Source organism: Crocodylus siamensis, chromosome 9 (assembly GCF_052110815.1).
Source record: "Crocodylus siamensis isolate JL-2025a chromosome 9, ASM5211081v1, whole genome shotgun sequence".
NCBI lineage: Eukaryota > Metazoa > Chordata > Crocodylia > Crocodylidae > Crocodylus > Crocodylus siamensis.
Window position 1 is genome coordinate 71,682,529 of NC_143403.1, and position 19,288 is coordinate 71,701,816.

Here is a 19,288-nt window from a genome sequence, read left to right on the forward strand (position 1 = left end):
TGGGAACTCCCATCCACGTGTAACCTGGGCAGACAGTCCTCCATCCTACTAGCTCCCCACAGGCAAGGAAATCTTTATGGCTACCTGGAGCTCAAGTCCACACGTGTGTTCTCTCACCTGCTATTCTGCCTATGGCAGTGTATAAACAGGCTGTTACCTGTAACCAGTTAAAGCAGGGGTTCTCAACATTTTTACACTTGAGGCACCCCTAGAAAATGTCAGCTCCTAGTTTTTACTTGTTCTTTGGCTATAGAAAACACACAGGACAATTTTCTGTTGTAAACAATGCAGAAAGCTCACAATAGGTTAGGGTGGTTTTTAACATTATGGATTGGTGTTATCTTGTGAATCATGTTTGCACACCTAACAGTGCTAACACTGCGTAGCACCCCATGGCACTCTTGAAAGGTTCTTAAGAAATCCCATGGCACCCTAGCTGATATTTGGTTAAATGTTCCTCAACACTGAACACAATCAAAGTTAGAAATCAGTGCGGAGAAAGCCTTATAGTCACTGTGATTATAACAATATGCACTTTACAGTTGAGGGATTTCAGTGCATTTTCAAAGGGCTTCCAATGCAGCAGATCCCACTGTGCTAACCCTCTTGGAATGCAGCACTTAGTTATCTTCCCAAGAAGGTGTAAAGTGCTGCATTTCAAGGAGAGTGAAAAAAGAAAACTTCACAAGGGAGGGTGGAGAAGGGTTGAGAAAGAATCCCTAATTCCCATTCATGCTGCAGCTGCTCCATGTCTGGAGACAGCTGCCCTCACAAGAAGCAAGGATGGCTTTTCGGATTTCTTACTGGGCTGGAATCTCAATTAAATTCCATCTGTAGCAATGCTTTTGTAAAAAGTGCATTTCATTTTAAGAGGGTCAATTCACACAGCCAGGAACATGTCCACCAGTGAAGCACAGTCACCTCTACTGCACACAGAAACACTACATGTATGAAAAGCAATCGAGATACCATGTTGCAATAAATCTTTAAGGGGCCAGGACACCAAGGCAAGCACCTGGCAGCTGTGAAAACTCCACCGTGACCAAAAACTACTAATAAAGAAATTGGCAGGAAAGGCAATCAGGTAGGGTTCTGTTTCCATTAAGCAACTTGCTGTTTAATGAGCATTAAACTTTAAATGAAGTCTAGAGCATCCAAGTCTTGCACTTTGATCAGGACCTGGGACAAGACCCCAGGTAAATTCAACACAGCCATTCAGATAATTAATCACTTTAGAAAAAACACACAGAGGACTGAAAGTCCATGAAACCAAACAGATGGGAGAACTCCCAACAGAAAAAACAATCCCCCCACCCCAAAAAAAAACAAAAACAAAAAAAAAACCACCCAAAAAAACCCAACAACCCCACCACACGTACACAGACCAAATGGAAATCATTTACAATAGGGCTGTCCAACTTTTAAGCGTCTGGGAGCCACATGCCCTGGGGGCTGCACCAGGTACACCATGTAGATGCGTTTCCTTTCCAAGCCCCATTCGCCATGCACTCCCCCAACTACTGCACTGTGCAAACCACCCTCCAATCATGGCCCCAGACTCACCCTGAGCTCCCCACCCTGATGCTGTGCCCTGCCCCCTGGCGCAAAGCAGCACAAGGAGTGATGAGGGAGTCTGGGGGCTCTGGCTGCCAGAGCAATAGAGAGAGCAGTGGCCAGGTGAGAGCCATGAGACTGCACCTTAACCCCTCATAGGCTGCATGTGGCTGATGGGCTGCCAGCTGCCAGCTGCATAGCTCTGCTTCAGAAAAAAAAAGGCTAAAACCACAGATGTCCCAGTTAACTGTAGCTCTTCCAGGAAGCACTGCTGGAAATGATGTCATGGCTGGTAAGGACAAGCAGACAGCATACTCCCGTCTCCATGAGATAACACATCACTGAGGAGCAAGGCAGACTTGATTTCATTACTAAGCAGGAAGTCACAATGATAGTCAAAATGAAAAACAGCAATGCAAGTGTAATGAAGACTGTGCCACAACCAGATAAACACCCTATTTCATGCAGCACTATATACTGCACAGTCACACATGGCAGGAATCAGGAAATCACTGTGCTACAGAGGCAAATGAGAGAGCCCCATAGGGGTGGACTATGTACCTTAAAGGCAGACATCTGAGGATTGGTCGTGGCTTTTCCTGAGCAACTGTTCTGTGGAGACTGAGGACTGGGGCTCTGCTCCGAGGTGCAGGGTGAGGCCTGTCCTGAGTTCTGACAGTCTCGGCCTTCAAAATGGAAACATCAAGTCACTTATGCAGCAACTGCCAGAAACAGCCTGACCTGTGGAGGAGCAGCTTCTACCCACATCACCACTGGCTTCATTTCTACAGAACTGAGCATTGTAATGCCAACACACTGGAGATATATTTGGATAGCTTGGAAACCCAACAATTTAATCAGAAATGGCTAAATGAATCCCATGTGGCAATACACTTCACCTTAGACCTCCAAACTTTAAGAAGGTGGAGGTGGGTGACAGGGCTCTAAACCAGGGGTGGGCAAAATGCAGCCCAGGGGCCAGATGCAGCCTGCCAGGCCATTCTATCTGGCTTGTGGAGCCCCTAAAAAAATTTAGAAAATTAATATTTATCTGCCCTGGGCTGCCTGTCATGCGGCCCTTGATGGCTTGCCAAAACTCAGTAAGCAGCCCTCTGCCCAAAAAAATTGCCCACCCCTGCTCTAAACCAACTAGCACACACTGACCTTCTCCTTTCCTAATGCCGAAGAAAAATAGAAGGTTTTCACTAGTCCTTCCTCCCAATCCTAGTGAGATGAACATTCAGACCAGGGCTCTTAAGGGAAGGGAACCCCAGCAGCTGTAAAGCTAAACCACACCCTCTGTATCATGACATACACCAAAGACAACTCTCTGCTTAATTACAATTAATTTTTTTTGAGATCCTCTGAAGAAAGCTGTAATTGCAGTGATACAATGTACTAGCTCAACAAGCTTAAACAGAACATTTTTCAAGACTCTTTCCAAATTGCTTTCTCTGTTTCACCGTAAATATGGGAGTAAAATCACTGCACGAAGCACTGAAAATGCAATCATTGCTGGAGTGCAATACTGCAGCTGGAGGGAATAGAGGCTTTAAAATGTGTTCCGATAAAAATCTCCTGGGATTTGTAAGGACCTCAACTGCCCCAGACACATTTTACAAGCCACCCAAAAGACAGCTTTACACACATACATGTTTCGCTAATATCCACCTATACATGCACATGCAGAGCAGAAAGAAGGCTGCAGTCTCTCTTTGACTTACTAGGCGTAGGTGAGGGGACTTGTGAACTGGTACTGTGGGAAGGGATTTGCTCCCCTTTCACCAGTGCATCCTGGACTACACTGGGAGAGAAGAGGTGCGAGACAGCAGGCTGGGCTTGCTGGGTAATTGGAGCTTGTTGTGCTTGACCAACCAGAATGCCACTATGGAATTCTGCCACCCCAGGAGCCTAGGAAGAGCATGGAAATATTGTGGAAAGAAGATACAAAGATTCACCACCTTGTCTTTCACTGGGAGGTTACAGTATTAAATCAGGACATGTTTAACAATCTGGCGAAACAAACTCCCCAGATTAGGCTTAATAGGGACTGTCAGGTGCTGGTGTCAGACTTCTGGGAAGAGTCCAACAATTTAATGAAATATTATAGTATGTCAGCACCTATCAGACTGCCAGACACTTCCCCTCCCCATGCTTACAATCCATTGGATAAACAGTTCCACCTTCAAGAGGACCTGCAACTGGAAAACTCAAACCTGATTTTATCTGTTGCATCTTCAATAAAATAAGACAATAATAAAACCCCACATCTGTGCAAATGGTGGCTGTTAATAATTCCACTGACATTTGAGCCAGAAAACAAACCAGCTCAGTACCCTGAAGATGCATGAATACAGTGTTGTTAAAAGCTATAGAGAATTTAAAACAAAAAATAAGTAAATTCAAGTGTGAATATCACAGCTCTGCTGCGTAATAACAGGGTATTTATAAATGGTCACTTTCCAAAGCCTAACCATACTTTAACACAGCATGAAAACTACAATCCTATGGAAGAACTTCTTACCCTGGTGATTCCAGCTGGTGCAATTACAACGTTTGGCTGAGACATGGTTGGAGTCAAAATCCCTTCTCTTTTTATAGGTGCTGGGGTTACAATCACAGCTCTGGGCTGTCCCTGAAAGGCAGCTGAAGAATACACAATTAAAGTTAGAACAGTTATTGAGAAAAATGAGTTGGAAAATGTTCTGTAGGGAAGAAACTTGTGTTGAATAGGAGAATGTTCTAAGCAGGACGTAAGGGGTACAGTATGGGTATTGTACATTTCCTCCAAAGATCACCTTGCAATACAGAGCGTTGCCACGAGATGGCATCAAGATACAAAACAGGGCTTTAGCAGCTTCAGTTATCATGTAGTGTCTAGACCTGCAAGCTGACAACAGATGCAGTATTTTAATCTGTGTGGTTTTACCGTAGATGTAAATGCACCCAGAGGCTGTGACAGGTGCACTTCATAAACAGAGCAATGATAGGGAAGCATCCAGCTTATTCTCACAGTTGTTTAATAAGGGAAATATCCTCTTGGCTGGAAGCCAGAGCATGGCTCTGGCCAACCAGGCTCCAGTTTTGGGTGTTGTGCCCCCACATGTGCTACCCTGCTTTTTTTTGAGTGGCTTTTTGACCCCAGGATCTTCTGATTTCTACACACCAGAATGTGCAGCATCTGTGGTGCCACATATCACACAGCCTTGCTCATCTGGATGTGGCCTTACCATTCAGTTCTGGTTCCCCAGACCACCCAAAAGAGATTAAAAGGACAACAAACTGGTCCACTGGCCACTGACAGAAACCTACCCATAGCCATCCACCATGTTCACACTTGCTTGTGCACATACTACATTTATTCCCCATCTGCTCACTCCTTGAGGTGGCTTCTCAGAAGGCCAAAGTTTGGTTACGCAGCTGTTTAACCCAACACAGCAGTTTCATATGATTTTTGACCAATACCAATTTCCTAGGAACTAGGCTAAAGCAGCTGCAATTTGGCATCAGTGGGTAGACAGCACAAGCAGTCTGTGACCTCAGTCTTCCCCTCATCAACAAGTTCAGAGCAAAGCCATCAGGTTTTGACCAAATCAGAGCGGACAGAGTCCTTCCATTAGTCAGCAGCAAGTTTGCTCTAGGGACTGGAACCAGGGATCCTGGTTGTGAGTGAGCTATTTCTACTAGAAATATTACTGCAGTATTTAGGTTCTGCATACACAAACATACACACACCTCTTCCCTCCCCTCCAGGACTTTGCTGCCACTCTGCATTACCCCAGAGTGAAGCACTATGAAGAGACACCTTTTGTGCTCTGAATATGACAAGAAACAGGCTCATCTTGAGAAGTTCAAGACCCAAACTGCTGAGCTTCACCCCAGGCTCCTCTCATCCTGGTCTCCCTTTGCCTTAGTCATGATACAGTGTGCTGAAGAGGCAGAGACTAAGACCACTGGATCCCAACCAACAGAACGCTTTCAAGATTAGGACCACAATGCTGTGGTGAACTCAAAACAGACAAGGAGACAGGGTAGAGCACAGGGGCTGGTGTTATGTGCCCTCATTTGTCTGTCATCTACAGCAAGTAACAGCTATGGAATCAGACAAAGATGCCTTCATAGAAAAATCTTTATAGAGCACACCACATTTATCCTGGAAGGATGCCCAAGACAGTGATGCACTTTGGCACAGTGCTTAATTCTTAGCTTGAGTGTTCCCATCTGTAAAATGGGAATCAGAATCTTTCTGCATGTATACTAATTCAGTGGTATATTCACTAGTATATTAATTCAGGACCCTCTGAAAGGAACTTGGTCTCTGCTTAGCATTGCTACAAGAAAGGCAAAGTAGTGGTTTCACTGCACAACAACATTCCTGAATTCTGGATCAGGGTAAATGCAATGACCAATATGCGTTTAGCTGATATGTTAATTGCCCTGAAGATTTTTCAGGGCAGTTGATATCAGAGAGAGCAAAACATGTCACTCTATACCCCCAAAGCAAATGTGCCACCTCCCATGCTGCCCCTCCTAAGAGAGAAAGAAAAGCCTCCTGGAAGCTCACCTGGGGCAATGAAGGCATTTTTTAACACTAAAGACACTGTTTCAGGCTTCGGAGCAGGCACTATTTTTTGTGGCTGTCTGGGCCTAGTCCCAGCATTTGCCAGGGGAACAGCTTTGGGGAGTGCAAAAGTCCGCTGAGGCTGCAGCTGGGGTTGGGGCTGCCCCGACATGACAGTAGTCTGTAAAGCCAGGTTACAAGGCACTCCTCCCCCTGGCTGCTGCGTTGCCAGGACGAGGTTTTGGCTCTGGCTGAAGGTGGTGGCAGGAGCATTGTGGGTCAGTGTAGCAGAAGCAGTGTGGGTGATCACAGTAGATGTGCAGAGGCCAAATTTCTGGGTTTCTGGAGCCATGAAAGCAGAGAGCTGGGAGTTCAAGCCAGCATTCAGAGGCACTGCAGGCAGAGGGGTCTGGTGCGGTGAGGCAGAAGGCTGAAGTAATGGCATTGAAGTCTGGAACACTTGCACGAATGATGGCTTGCCACTTAGAGATGAATCAGAGTTGAAATCTGCCGGCTGGATGAAAGATCCCCCACCTCTAATGCCAGAACACTGGTCAGCACCAACGTCAGGAATGACAGAAGCAGGGACCGATGAGGCAATCAGTTCATCGCTGAGGTTTCCTGCTGGGAGTGTGCTGGGTAAAGAACCCGAGGGCAGGACAGGGGACTGGTGGAAGAAAAAAACCACTGTAAATGAATGGACACCATTGGAGATGGGCCAACAGCAGCTTTTATCAGCATCTCCTCTTACCGCCAGCTGTGCCTGCTTTGCCAAAGCTAGCCTCTACTGACCGAGTGCTGGAAGAGGGAAACTTCCTCTGCATTTGACCATTTCTCCCTGACTCATCTTGGCAGAAAGTCTCCAAGACAATTATCAACAGCCTCATTTTACAGACAGGAAAACTGAGGCTCACAGAAATTCTGTGACTTTCCCAAGAATCTGCATCTAGACGGTTTAAAACACATTAAACTTCCTTACCTGGGAAGCATGGCTGCCAGAATCTGTTGTAGCAGAACTGACAGTAGGAACAGCAGACGCAGAAGGAAAATAATTACTGGAACGACTGGAGGCGAAGAGATCTGAAATATGGCAATATATAAATAGATCTTTTGGTCTCCCTATTTTGGCAGGACATAACTAAAGTGGCACAAATTAAATTGCTGCAAATCAACAATAAATGAACAACTGAAACCCCTTCCTTTCTGTACGACAAAATGTGCTTTACTCATATATACAAAGAGATGTCTCTTTCTCACTCAGATAAGAAACTCTTGGGGGAAGAAGTAATTTCTCAGCTATTCTTATGAGATGCCATACAAATTCAGGGGACTGAGCAACATACACCTCTGTGGACTTGAGCAACACAGTGCCTACCCACCAATTTATCTCTCTTTTGATGGCTTACAGACATGAATTTTGCTTTATGTGAAAGACTACATCAATATATTTAACAGGGAAAGTTTGGTGTCAGTGAATAAACCTTTGGTTACCAGTAAATGTCCTAGAGTCAATCAGAGAAAAAATCTGGTTTTGGAAGGATGAGTCTTGGCCTTTTCGTTATTACATTTGTGTTAAGTGGGGAGAGCCGGATGATGGTATCACTAGAGGGCGTGAGGATTAAAAGTCACAAATGAGTAAGGTTCTGCTTTAAGGTTCTTTGCTGATGCATTAGGTTTCATAGTTCTGCCCTACCACTCAGTGGTGAAAGGTCCAAATACCACTTTTTCTTGAAGATGCAGCTTTCTGCCATGTCCAAGTCTTGGAACATAGAATCTCAAAATGTGTTCAAAACCCAGTGAAGCAAAGAACTGATTCTGCAGCCTTAAGGGGGTCTTTCTCTACATGCTTATTAGACTGAAGTGCTTAAAAATAGATTTCAAATGCACATCTGTTCTGACTTTATTGTCATACTTTAATCAAAATAGTAAATATTAGTTTGCATTATTTATTTTTCCATTAGTGACTACATTATAAATTGCCATAATATTCACAAATACAGTAAACTCATTTCTTTTCCCTAATTCTTACCCTGAAAAGGTTCAAAAGTATCCATGAAATCCAGATTTGGCTGGAGAGGAAAGAGTCCTGGCTGAATCATGTCAGCATTTCCTAAGTGTCCTATGAAGTTCAAGAGAGACAGAGATCAACTTTGCAGCACGCAGACCAATTACAAAGCATACGTGGAACACTCAAAGCCTCAGGCCCAGATTCTGTAAGCACTCCGTGCAGAGAAATCCAGCTGAAGCAATTTAGGCAACAGGTCCTTTAAGTGCAGTCTTGAGTTTTGGCTACAAAAATGTGAACTGAAGCCTGCTGGGGATGGAAGACTTCATCTAATAAAACAGACCGAGGCTAGCAATGGTCATTTTCTGAAGGGTCCAGCTCCTTAATCGAAGTGACAGCTTGATGGAACTGAATAGATATTTGGATAGATGTCTATAGGGACAGGGATTTATTCTGTAAGTTTATGGAGATATAGAAATTAAAGAATATTCCTTTCAACATAAAGGAAATAAGATCTGAGATTAAAAAAAAATCATTGTCATAGGCATCAATGTTCTTCTGTAAAACTTATACACAGATTTATGTAAGGTAATGCAGGATGGTACACCAGCAACTAGAAATTAACTTGTGTATGGGGTGCCTATACACGAGCACGGAGGCTGCTCTGACAGGCTGGAATTTAGTGCAATGGAGCAGACTCCATTAGTCAAGAACAGCAATTAGTATGCTCCAGCAACCTCCTGCATCTAGTGTATCAGCATCCCCATGCTTAAAAATGGTGGTGGAGACGCTTGAAATAAAGTTCATCCCAAACTCATCGGGTCTTTAGATAAGACACGGTGGCACTTTAATTAGTGTGACTCTCAGAGCCACTCTAATTAAAGTGCCAGCCCCCTCAGCTCCAAAGCACGTGTAAAAGTGCCCATAGAGACATAAAAGAAAGTTTTAAGGGAAATATCAGCAAAGGATTCCTGACCCTGATGAACCTTTTTCATGCCTTTAAAATGTTTATGCTGGGTACTACTGTTAAACCATGGCAAGTATAAACAGCTCAGGGGACTAGATCAGCAGAAAGAGTAGGTCACTTGCTCCACTCCAAAAATAAGTGAGGCTAGAGAAGTAAGACAACAAATACAAAATCTCTCAGTTGCTCTCCCTGCCAGGTAAGAGCAAACACAATACCTATCTCCCTGGGATTTGGCCAGGAAACCGGCTGATGCGAAGAGAGCGTGGAGAAGAGGGTGTCTGTGAATTCTGACATAAGCATATCCGCGTCCAGCAGGGAGCCTTCCTCCATAGGGACAGGGGTTTCCCTGTCATAGTTTCTTTCTTGCCAGGGAACCACATCGTCATCCTGCCAGAAGAAAGAAAAACAAGCGTAGTTTTAAGCAGCCACCACTAGTACATGCAGTTATGTGAGCAGCAGTCAGAAAATCTTTTATTTACTTCCCTCCCCTGCACCCCATCATTTTAATAGCCAAGAGCATTCTGGAGGAGCCATAATGGATTAGACCAATTGTTAGCCTGCTCTAGCATCCTGCTTCCTATGACATGGAGCCCATCAAAAATCATCTGGTTTGACATTCCCCCTTCTACTACATCAAATCACCTGCAGTGAAATGTCTTGCTGCTGGATGACAATATACCTTGTGGGGAAATTTCCCCCATATTCCAGGTGGCGATTAGAAGTGGAAAAAAACCATGGTGGCTTTGCCAGTGCTTTTCCCCCTCGCTGGATATGTGGAGTTTTGCAACTCAAGAGTTTCACTGATTCTTGAGTTTAAGTGACCCTTAACATTACAATGAAATCTTGTGAGAAATAGCTTAGGTGTAATCAGAATCTTAGCAAGCTCTTTGACCTGCTGGGCAGTTCTGGACATATAACAAAGAATCAAATCTGGACTGGAATTATGCTTAGCTACAAAGAGCTAAAGAGCTAAACAGTCCTCCTTGTGACCCTTTTATACCTGAAGTACACTTGAAGGAAATTCTGGGTTTAATCCTAAGAATTTAAAATGTACATGCTTCTATTCCTCTATGCATCTCCCTACCTTTTAAATGTAATTGTCCACCATATGACAGAAAAACTCATTGGGTTCTGCTGTGCTGTCCAAAATGTGTTCCTTTCCAGTTCCCCAGGGAGCATAACGGTGCCAGTGGCAAGCTTCCATAGTAGGTCAAAGAGATGTATCTGCTTGAACTCATTGTTTCTCTTCTCCTGCCACAGGATTCTAGACTAAAGCTTTGCAACCCCCTTCCCCCAGTTTAATCTAGAAAATGTTAACAGTTCCCCTTTATACAACTGAACTCTAAGCAAAAAATGTGCCCTCTTCCTAATCAGCATTAGGCTTTAGGTTTAAGACACCACCAGCTGCCATGCTACTACAGCTTTACTACTTGTCACAGCTTCAAAAACAGGAATGCTGTCGCCTCCATCACAAACAGTACTTACCCGGACCAAGCTTGACAGATCTTCATCTCTGTGTTTCTGTAACTGCAGAGGAAGAACAAAGGAGATTTTTAAAAATAAACTCAAAAAAGGCCTGGTCCAGCAACTTGTTTACAGAGTAGATTTCTTCAGACAAGCAATTTTTAATCCCTGGACTATGCATATAACTCTAGAGACATTAGTGGACTAAATATATACACTAATATATTTGAATTTCCACCACCTTTTAATGCTAGTAAAATATCAGCTATCCAGCTAATGAAACAATAAGCAATTATTTTACACAAGGTACTTCTGCAGGTGCAAAAAGACAGACCCTTTTCTTGAAGTATGTTCTCCACTTGTGATATTCCCTGATGACTATCTCAATTCTTCGTTTCCAGTATTCCCCTTCTGTCGCAATGGCCTGAAAAAAACAAAGGCATACAAGTCACATTGAGATGTTTAAAAAGTATCCAAAACCAATTTTCAAACAAACTGAGTATACAAGGTAGGCACACTAATTCTATTTGAGCTCATAAGCCAGCAGAGATGCTGTGTTCAAATCCAGGTATCGCAGGGCAAATGAAACACAAGAACCATGTCAGCTTTCACATAACTAGCAAACAAGCACTAATACTCAATAGTAAGTGCCACAGCACATGACATCAATGGGTTACAGGTAACCAATATTTCAAAACAACATGGCACAAATGAAAAAATGCTTTATACTACAGCAAATTATTTTGGAAGGATTATTGTGGATTTTAACAAGGGAAAACAGAAACGGTATGGAAATTCACTAGCCCAGGTACAAAGTCTATCAATCCATCCTTCATGACAGGACAATTATGAAATAAAACTTACCAGAGCAAACAAACAAGAGCGACTCCCTCTTCTGAAGGAGGTGGTGTTTTACAAGGCTGCATGAACACGCACACGTATACCAAGACTATTAAGCCTTTAGCACACAGCTTTCAAGGCATCATAAGTTCTGCAGCATGCTGGGACAGTAGGGTGAGTTCACAAGACTGGAGAGAGCTTTCATGCAACATTCCTGTTTTTCCCAGCTTAGGCCTCACCTCAAACATCATATTTCAAAAAAGTATCAAGACACTTCCACATGTGCACCTGTGGCCCATTTCTGCTTTGCAGGTTCAACAGGTGGGTTTATGCTTTTGCAGTGTCTCACGGTACTAGGTGCACAAATTAAACTTTGCCCCATCAAGGGCCTTGCCAGCTTTCTGCCAGGTGCCAGAGGGCTGCGTGTATGTCTGCATGTAACTAAACAGAATGAACTTGAGCAGACCTAAATCACCCTCTCGTGCTTACTGTTTCCTTGACAGAGAAGCAGAAATCGTTTGCTGGTTTGAATTCAAAGAAATTAAATAAAAAATAATATTGAAAAATCTATCATTAGGCCACTTGGGCTTGATCCAGTAGAATCACTCCTCTGCACCCTCATCTTCCACTGACTTCAGGAACACCGAGAAAAGGGTCCTTAGGAAGGAAGACAACGTCTGGCCTGTCAGAATCACTGTCTATCTGAACTTCACCTCTACAACATACGATTCACCAGAGTGAAGGGCAGACTTAGACTGCCCATTTATCCACAGACATAAATGGACCGTGGGCCGCATACTGAGCAGCCCGGTGTGGTAGATTTATAACAGCTGGCTCAACAGCACACATTAATATTTTTCACTACAGACAGGATACCGCAGCAACATAATGCTAAGGAGCTTTTGCATCAAGATGGAGGTACAAGAAACGTGATGCTGCTGAAGCCCCATTTTAAACAGGAACTCAAGCTTCACTTACTTCTGGCCTGCGATGTTCCTCTACCTCCACAGAGCCATCCAGTGGAGTCACAAAATGGCACACTGGGTTCTTGCGTTTCTCCAGATCTGAAAGAGAAAAAAGCCCAAGCTTGCTGGGTGTGTTCATGCTTTGTAGGAACCCCATCCATCCTTCTGGAGTCCCCTCCAGATCATCAGTAGGGTAGAGGTTATTGCAGACTGCATTGTACTCAGGGGTGGACCTCAGGCTCCAACCAAAATACTAAATTCCATGGAGACCGGAGTTCAGGACTGCTCTTGACAGAATCTGGACCTCAGCAGATCTCTTGGATTCGTTGTAAAATGAGTGATTTCAGCAATTCTCTACTGAATGTGAGATAGTTACACAAAACCAAATGCATTATGAAAGTTACTTACACTGCATATACCACGCCCTCCAGATAGCGTTATTGAGACGGATTTTATCTCTCCACTGAAGTTTTAAGCCTTTAAAATTCTTCCATTTTGGTGAAACCAATTTGCCACTGAAATAAAACAGAAAAACAATCATTTTGACTTTCAGACTTTTAAGGCAAATAGACAACTAGTAGAAACACCATAGTGACCAACTTGGAAACTACAGAGCAAGTGAAACTTGGTTTGCAACAAAGCACTATTCTACCTGCTGCTGCCCAGCCAACTGGGATGGTTGGGAGGGAACTCCAGGCTCCAAGGCTTCTTCCACAGCTTTGCTAACCATTATTAGGAAGGTGCAACTGACCTGTTACCCAAGGGAAACACCACAACCAACTATACAGAACATGTGAAACACAGGATGTGAACAAACCAAAAAGATTAGATATTTTTCTTTAATGTCCTTGAATTTTATCTTCTTATTGGTTACTTTCAATGACAACAAGTAATTTTCAGACAGAAGTACAGGCAGTTTGAATCAGCTGACTCCTGAGGGAGTCCAGCCCCGTACTCAGTCTACTCGGTCTATATATAACATCATGTGTATGTACCTATGTGCACGTACAAAGTTCTCTTTAAAGAAGCCTATTAATATTACATGAGTCAACTCAGCGGGACTTACAGTAAAGATTTCCCAATACCCATTACTAATACAAAAGTAATGGGTATTGGGAGAGAGCTCCACGCTTGCCAACAGCAAGACACTCTTAAATCACTGCTGCCTTGGGTTATTCAGCTTGCCTTTGTTTCTCCTGTTTGCAGTGCAGCTGACATTGCTACCCAGGTAATCCACAACCGCTACAACAGCCAATGAACAGCTGCCAGGCCTCAGCTAAGCTCACAGGGAAAGACAAGCCAATTAGTTTCCTCTTCATTCCAACTTCTGTTTTACAATGCTAGCTGTAACCTTACTGTAATCCGTATCAGACAGATGAGGTGCTGCCCTAGGATGCAGAGAGAAACCTTTCCACTGTAGCTTCCTTTTCAAAGATCTGCCCAGGGTGGGTTTTTGTTTTTAAACTGTATAACCAGTGAACCAGGTGCAGAGCCCAGACAGCAGGTGCGCCAAAAGGATCAGACTGATTTAACAGGCAGAGAATAGGTCAGTGACAATTTCACGGCTGTTACATTTAACATGGTTCCCACGGGACCTGCATGTGGCACTCTGAGCTAAAGGTGTAAATCTGCGATAGTTTTCCTAAAAAAATCCCAAAAGCTGGTGCAGACTATGAGACTTGGGGGTGAGATGGGTATTTTTAAATAGCAGAAAACACAAATATAAATTCCTATGCTTCAGCTTCCTCTCTCCCCGCACAACTGTATTACTTAACAAGAGAACACATTCCCCTTGTGGGTGTCAGACATGCTATACAATTGTGTCCCTGACTAGGGAGTTGGTCACCCTAACATCCATCTCTGCTCTGGAAGCCAGAGAGAGAAAACAGTCTCCTGGGTACAGTACTTGAGGGCAGCTCCCTGACTGAAACAGACTTGCTCCCTGCCTTTGTGCAGGGGGTTGGACTAGCTGATCCCTAGGGTCCCTTCCAGCCCTGCAAGTCTATGACTTCTGGGTTCTGGAAAGGCATACAGACCCCCTTCCCCACTTTCAACTCCAGAGGCTGAAAGTGCAGCTCCTGGCCTTCAAGAGCAGCACTACTCTCACAAGCAAGCAAATGCCTATCGATTCCTCTTACCAATTACACAGTCAAACTATTAATCTTGGCACAGGATGCCAGCATTTTCATGACCCTCAGTCATTCCACAGTCATGGACGTAACCACAGCTGACCAAAGCAGGGTGCGAGGCCCGGGGTAAATCAGCCCAAGCTGGGCCCTGCCCCCACTCCGATCCTACAGATCCCAAACCCGAAGCTGCTGCCGTCATTGGCAGCGGTGGCATCAGTGGCGGGGGGGAGGGAGGAGGAGTGAGCAGCTGGACGCAGAGCCACTGCTCTGCAGGGCCTGCCAAAGTGCGAGGCCTAGGACAGTCACCCCAGTTCGCTCCCCCCAGGGACAGCCCTGGATATAACTCCCTGGGAGAACAGCTCCCAAACAGGGAATGAGCAAAGTTCCCCAAAATTTAAGAGGCTTGGTCATGTCCAGTGTGATCCCGTACAGTCCCTGCACTGAAAGAACACTAATGGAAGCAGTAGATGTGCCATGTCTGAAGGGGGCCTGAGTATAAAGGGCACTTGTACATGTTATGATTGGTAAAACTAGAGGGAGAGAGATCAGATACACAGTGAGATAAAGAGTAAAAAAAGAGTTTTCAAGGATGATGCACATATACTCTTCTAATAGTTTTACATTTCTTACATATAGCAGAGCAACTTGCGCTACAGAGCACATACCACTCAGAAGCGTGGTGACAACAAAACAGTAAGTATGAATTTACTCTATCAAATCTAGCCCAGGCCAAGAGTTATTGAAAATAGTTTTGCAGCTGATGTACAAAATGTCAAGGTCTCTGTTCACCGTCAACACTTCTGTAGTCAAATCACAAATTAACATGACAGCACTGCTCTTTCCGGCAGTCTTATTCAAAAGACCTCCAAGACGCTGGCCACAGGGACAGAATTCCCCTCTGATCCACAAAGGGGGTCCCTACATGTTGAGGGTGAATCATGTTGCTAAACCAGATTATGAAGCCCAAAGCACATCTGTTCTGAGGATGAACTAGTGGCCACTTTCAGTAGTGCTCTGCACTGAGCACCATCCACCTACACAAACAAAAAAAGTAAGGGAAAGTTATTGATGGGTTAGGGTCATTACTTGTCACATGAAATACAAGTGCTTCCAAAGAAGGCTGGAACCTGCCCTAAAGTTTGTCTAACACAACGTTCGCCCCTCCAGCCTAAAAAGAGCTTCAGGCACTTGTCACAAGGCCTAGTTCAGGAAGATATGCAACACTGATTAGACTGTGTAACAGCAAACTGACTTTCAATTCCTAAGGCCAACAAAACGGTCTCCAATTTTTTACCATTCCAATACAAAGATCCTAAAAAACCCAAACAAAGCTTAACCATACCCCAAACACTGAACCACTGTGATGCTGCATGCTGAAACAGATGTTCTGGGCCCAAGCCTGAACACACAATGCAAATACAGATCAATCAATACAAATAAATGTGTCAGAACTTTATATTTGAATTTAATAATCTAAGGTTACAGATAAACATTGTTGGAAGGTATTCACCACTTGGGTAAAGAGTTTTGCTTTGCATTTAGAAAATGCAGAATAAACTGTCTTTAAAACAATACGTATTTGCATTGGTTTGAATATGTGGCCTCCACTCCCAGGGCTTGAAGTGCTAACAACATACAGATACCAATTTAATCATTCTGTTCAGCATCAAGATTTCTGATTGGCCAAAAAAACCTGATGGGCAGCCCACTTGGCAAGTAATATATATATAATTCACTTTAGGCCATACAATGATCAATTATGATTTCATAGATTTCATAGACTGGAAGGGACCTTACAAGATCACTGAGTCCAGCCCCTCCGCCACAGGCAGGAAGTCTGCTGGGGTTAAATTATCCCAGCAAGCTATGCATCCAAACGCCTTTTGAATGAGTCCAGAGTAGGTGCTTGCACCACCTCTGGGGGGAGACTGTTCTAGCCCCTGGACACTCGGACTGTAAAGAAGTTTTTTCTTATGTCCAGTCTAAAATCGGCCTTCCAGGAGTTTGTGGCCATCAGACCTAGTTATCCCTTAGGGAGCCCTGGTGAACAACTGTTCTCCCAGATCCTGGTGCACCCTTCTTATATACTTATGGGCAGCCACCAAGTCCCCCCGAGCCTTCTCTTCTCCAGGCTGAAGAATCCTCAGCCTTTCCGCATAAGGCTTGCTCTCTTGGCCTTTGATCATGTGGGTGGCTCTCCTTCGGACTCTCTCAAGCCTATCCACATCCCTCCTGAAGTGGGGGGCCCAAACCTGGGCACACCACTCCAGCTGCAGCCTCATCAAGGCTGAGTAGAGCGGGAGAATGACACTTCTGGTTTTGCTTGAGATGCACTGGTGGATGCATGCCAGAGTTTGATTTGCTTTGCTGGCTATGGCATTGCATTGTCTAACACCTCATTTTAACATGAAAAATAGCCATGAAGTTTTCCCCCCGATTCTTTACCAAACCCTCAGAAAACTCTCTGAAATGTGTTTGAGGAGCTTTCCATTGACAATTACTTATAACAATAATTTGAAATGCATGGTAATCTGATAGCACACCCAATATTGAAATTTACTCATAATTCTTTCAGACACTTGGGAAAACTGCTGGCTCATGAAGATGCTAGGTAGGCAAATAGTTTGACTTGCACTATAAGGTTAGGAACATGTAAAACTAATGACTGTTTCAACAACTTCTTGTTTAAGCTAGAGGCCATCAGAAATTTAAAAAACTCATTAGAAGTTCAAGCCAACTTCTGCTGGAGGCAGTGGAACCACTCATGCCAACATCACTGAAACTTGGATTAAGCCATTACATGCAGTAAAAGGTCTCTCCCTTGGACAACAGTGCTTCAGCTGGATAACAAGTGTACGAGTCCTTGTGTTACTCCAATCCTCATCCATTTTGATCTGGAAGTGTACTCATTTCTTACTGGACCAGAGAGAGTGTTTATGAGAAATGAATTCTCATCACACCCCCAACACCTGTCCCTAGAGCACTATCTCCATGCAGTGAGCAGGGCTCCGGTCTTCAGTTGAGACATGCTTGTGATTCTTAACTGTGCACATAAATGGACTTCCCAGCACATGCTTGACTAATAAAACAGATTAGGACAGAGACAGGGGAGGCTCCATTCAAGAAATGGTAATCTGTTAAAATAATATAAACCAAATAAATTTTACTGTACGCACACATTTGACACTGCAAGACATTTCTAACCTAGTTTCTCAGTCTAATCTGCCTCAGAAAGCTGCCAATATAGCTCTTGCCATTTGTTAATTAGCTCTCATTCAGAGTCCCCTCTAACCTAATATACTAGAAGGAACCTATATTATGCTGTTTGCCTTAAAAATCAACCTGAAGAGCTTTCCCCTCATCTGCTAGAGGCTAACGTATCCCCCACCTCCCGACTGCAGCTGCTGTTGAACAAAGAAGTCAGCAAGAAAACCACTATGGTTATTTTGGTTTCAAAATGAAAAATTTAGTTACCAAGCAAAAAAATAACCCTTCCTGGATGGAAGAACAGCCGTACTGTTCTCACTGAAGGGACATCGGTAGTGAAGACACCAGGGATCCCTCGTCCCAAGAAATATTGTGGCACTGGTACCCCAAGACACTTCAGCTCCACAGCTTAAACATAATGGGACTGGGGACGGAGCATTTTGCTTTCAGTTCTAAGCTTTGGTCTAGCAACATTCAAGTCCATCTGATAATCCCACTCAGATATCCTATTCCAGTATTTTTTCCTGGGAGGTTTAATGTACCTTCGCTGGGCTACAAAGGGAACAAGGGACGTGGGTGGGTGGGTGGACGGGAAAAGGCAGGTTATATTGATCAGCTTCCAAATTCAAGATTGGTTTCTATACCGTGCAGGGGTCTGGAGAAGCCTGTGGTAGACGTTTCACAGTTTCATAGTTAGTAGGGTTGGAAGGGACCAGAGCAGATCAAGTCCGACCCCCTGCCATGGCAAGAAAGGGTACTGGGGTCATACGACCCCAGCAAGGTGTTTGTCCAGCCTCCTCTTAAAGACCCCCAGGGTAGAAGCCAGCACCACTTGTCTTGGAAGTTGGTTCCAGATCCTAGCTGCCCTGTGAAGTCGCGCCTCCTGATGTCTAGTCTGAATCTCCCCTCTGCCAGCTTGCGACCGTTATTCCTGGTCACTCCTGGCAGTGCTCGGGGGAACAGGGACTCCCCCAGTGCCTGCTGGTACCACCGACTAGTTTGTAACAGGCCACAAGATCCCCCTTCAGCCTTCTCCTGTGGAGGCTGAACAGGTTCAGGTCTCGTCGCCTTTCCTCGTAGGGCCTGCCCTGCTGCTCCCTGACCACGCGAGTGGCCCTCCTCTGGACCCTCTCCCTGCTGTCCACATCCCTCCTGAAGTGCGGCGCCCAGAACTGGACGCAGTACTCCAGCTGCGGCCTGACCAGTGCCGCATAGAGGGGGAGGATCACCTCCCTGGACCTGCTCGAGATGCATCTGTGGATGCACAACAAGGTGCGGCTGGCCTTCCTGACCGCGTCCCCACACTGCTGGCCCATGTTCATCTTGGCATCAGTGATCCTTTTCTGCCTCTGCACTGACGTGTACCATAAATTAAAATAATTAAGCATGGCTAGAAGAAAAGCATATGGATGAGTGGGAAGAAACCCTCAAATAAAACTGGAGCACTTGGTGCAGGACAAATCAGGCAGGCCAGTAATATTTCTAAGTGAAGAGGCAGCCTGTATAAATGATGGATACAGTGGACAGTGTTTTGCAAACAGTCTCAATCAAGCACACTCCTTTGCTGTAAGGCAAGGCATTAGGGTCAACCCCTAT

The 19,288-nt window shown here is 44.5% G+C and overlaps 1 protein-coding gene across 3 annotated transcripts in view; it reads right to left on the reverse strand.

The window, feature by feature from the left end:
* The window catches only part of MLXIP (MLX interacting protein), a 75,410-nt gene that overhangs the window by 29,551 nt on the left and 26,571 nt on the right, over positions 1–19,288 (reverse strand). For all 3 annotated transcript variants that reach the window (XR_016444123.1, XR_016444122.1, XM_090062436.1), the window contains exons 2-12: positions 12,765–12,871; positions 12,370–12,455; positions 10,886–10,975; positions 10,573–10,614; positions 9,303–9,474; positions 8,145–8,234; positions 7,095–7,195; positions 6,119–6,782; positions 4,079–4,200; positions 3,279–3,465; positions 2,116–2,240 (exon numbers count right to left, since the gene is read on the reverse strand). Coding sequence is in view for 1 of the 3 variants with exons in the window: in XM_090062436.1 (XP_089918562.1) it covers positions 2,116–2,240; positions 3,279–3,465; positions 4,079–4,200; positions 6,119–6,782; positions 7,095–7,195; positions 8,145–8,234; positions 9,303–9,474; positions 10,573–10,614; positions 10,886–10,975; positions 12,370–12,455; positions 12,765–12,871 (1,786 nt within the window). In the remaining 2 variants the exon portion in view is untranslated. The remainder of the gene's footprint in view (positions 1–2,115; positions 2,241–3,278; positions 3,466–4,078; positions 4,201–6,118; positions 6,783–7,094; positions 7,196–8,144; positions 8,235–9,302; positions 9,475–10,572; positions 10,615–10,885; positions 10,976–12,369; positions 12,456–12,764; positions 12,872–19,288) is intronic.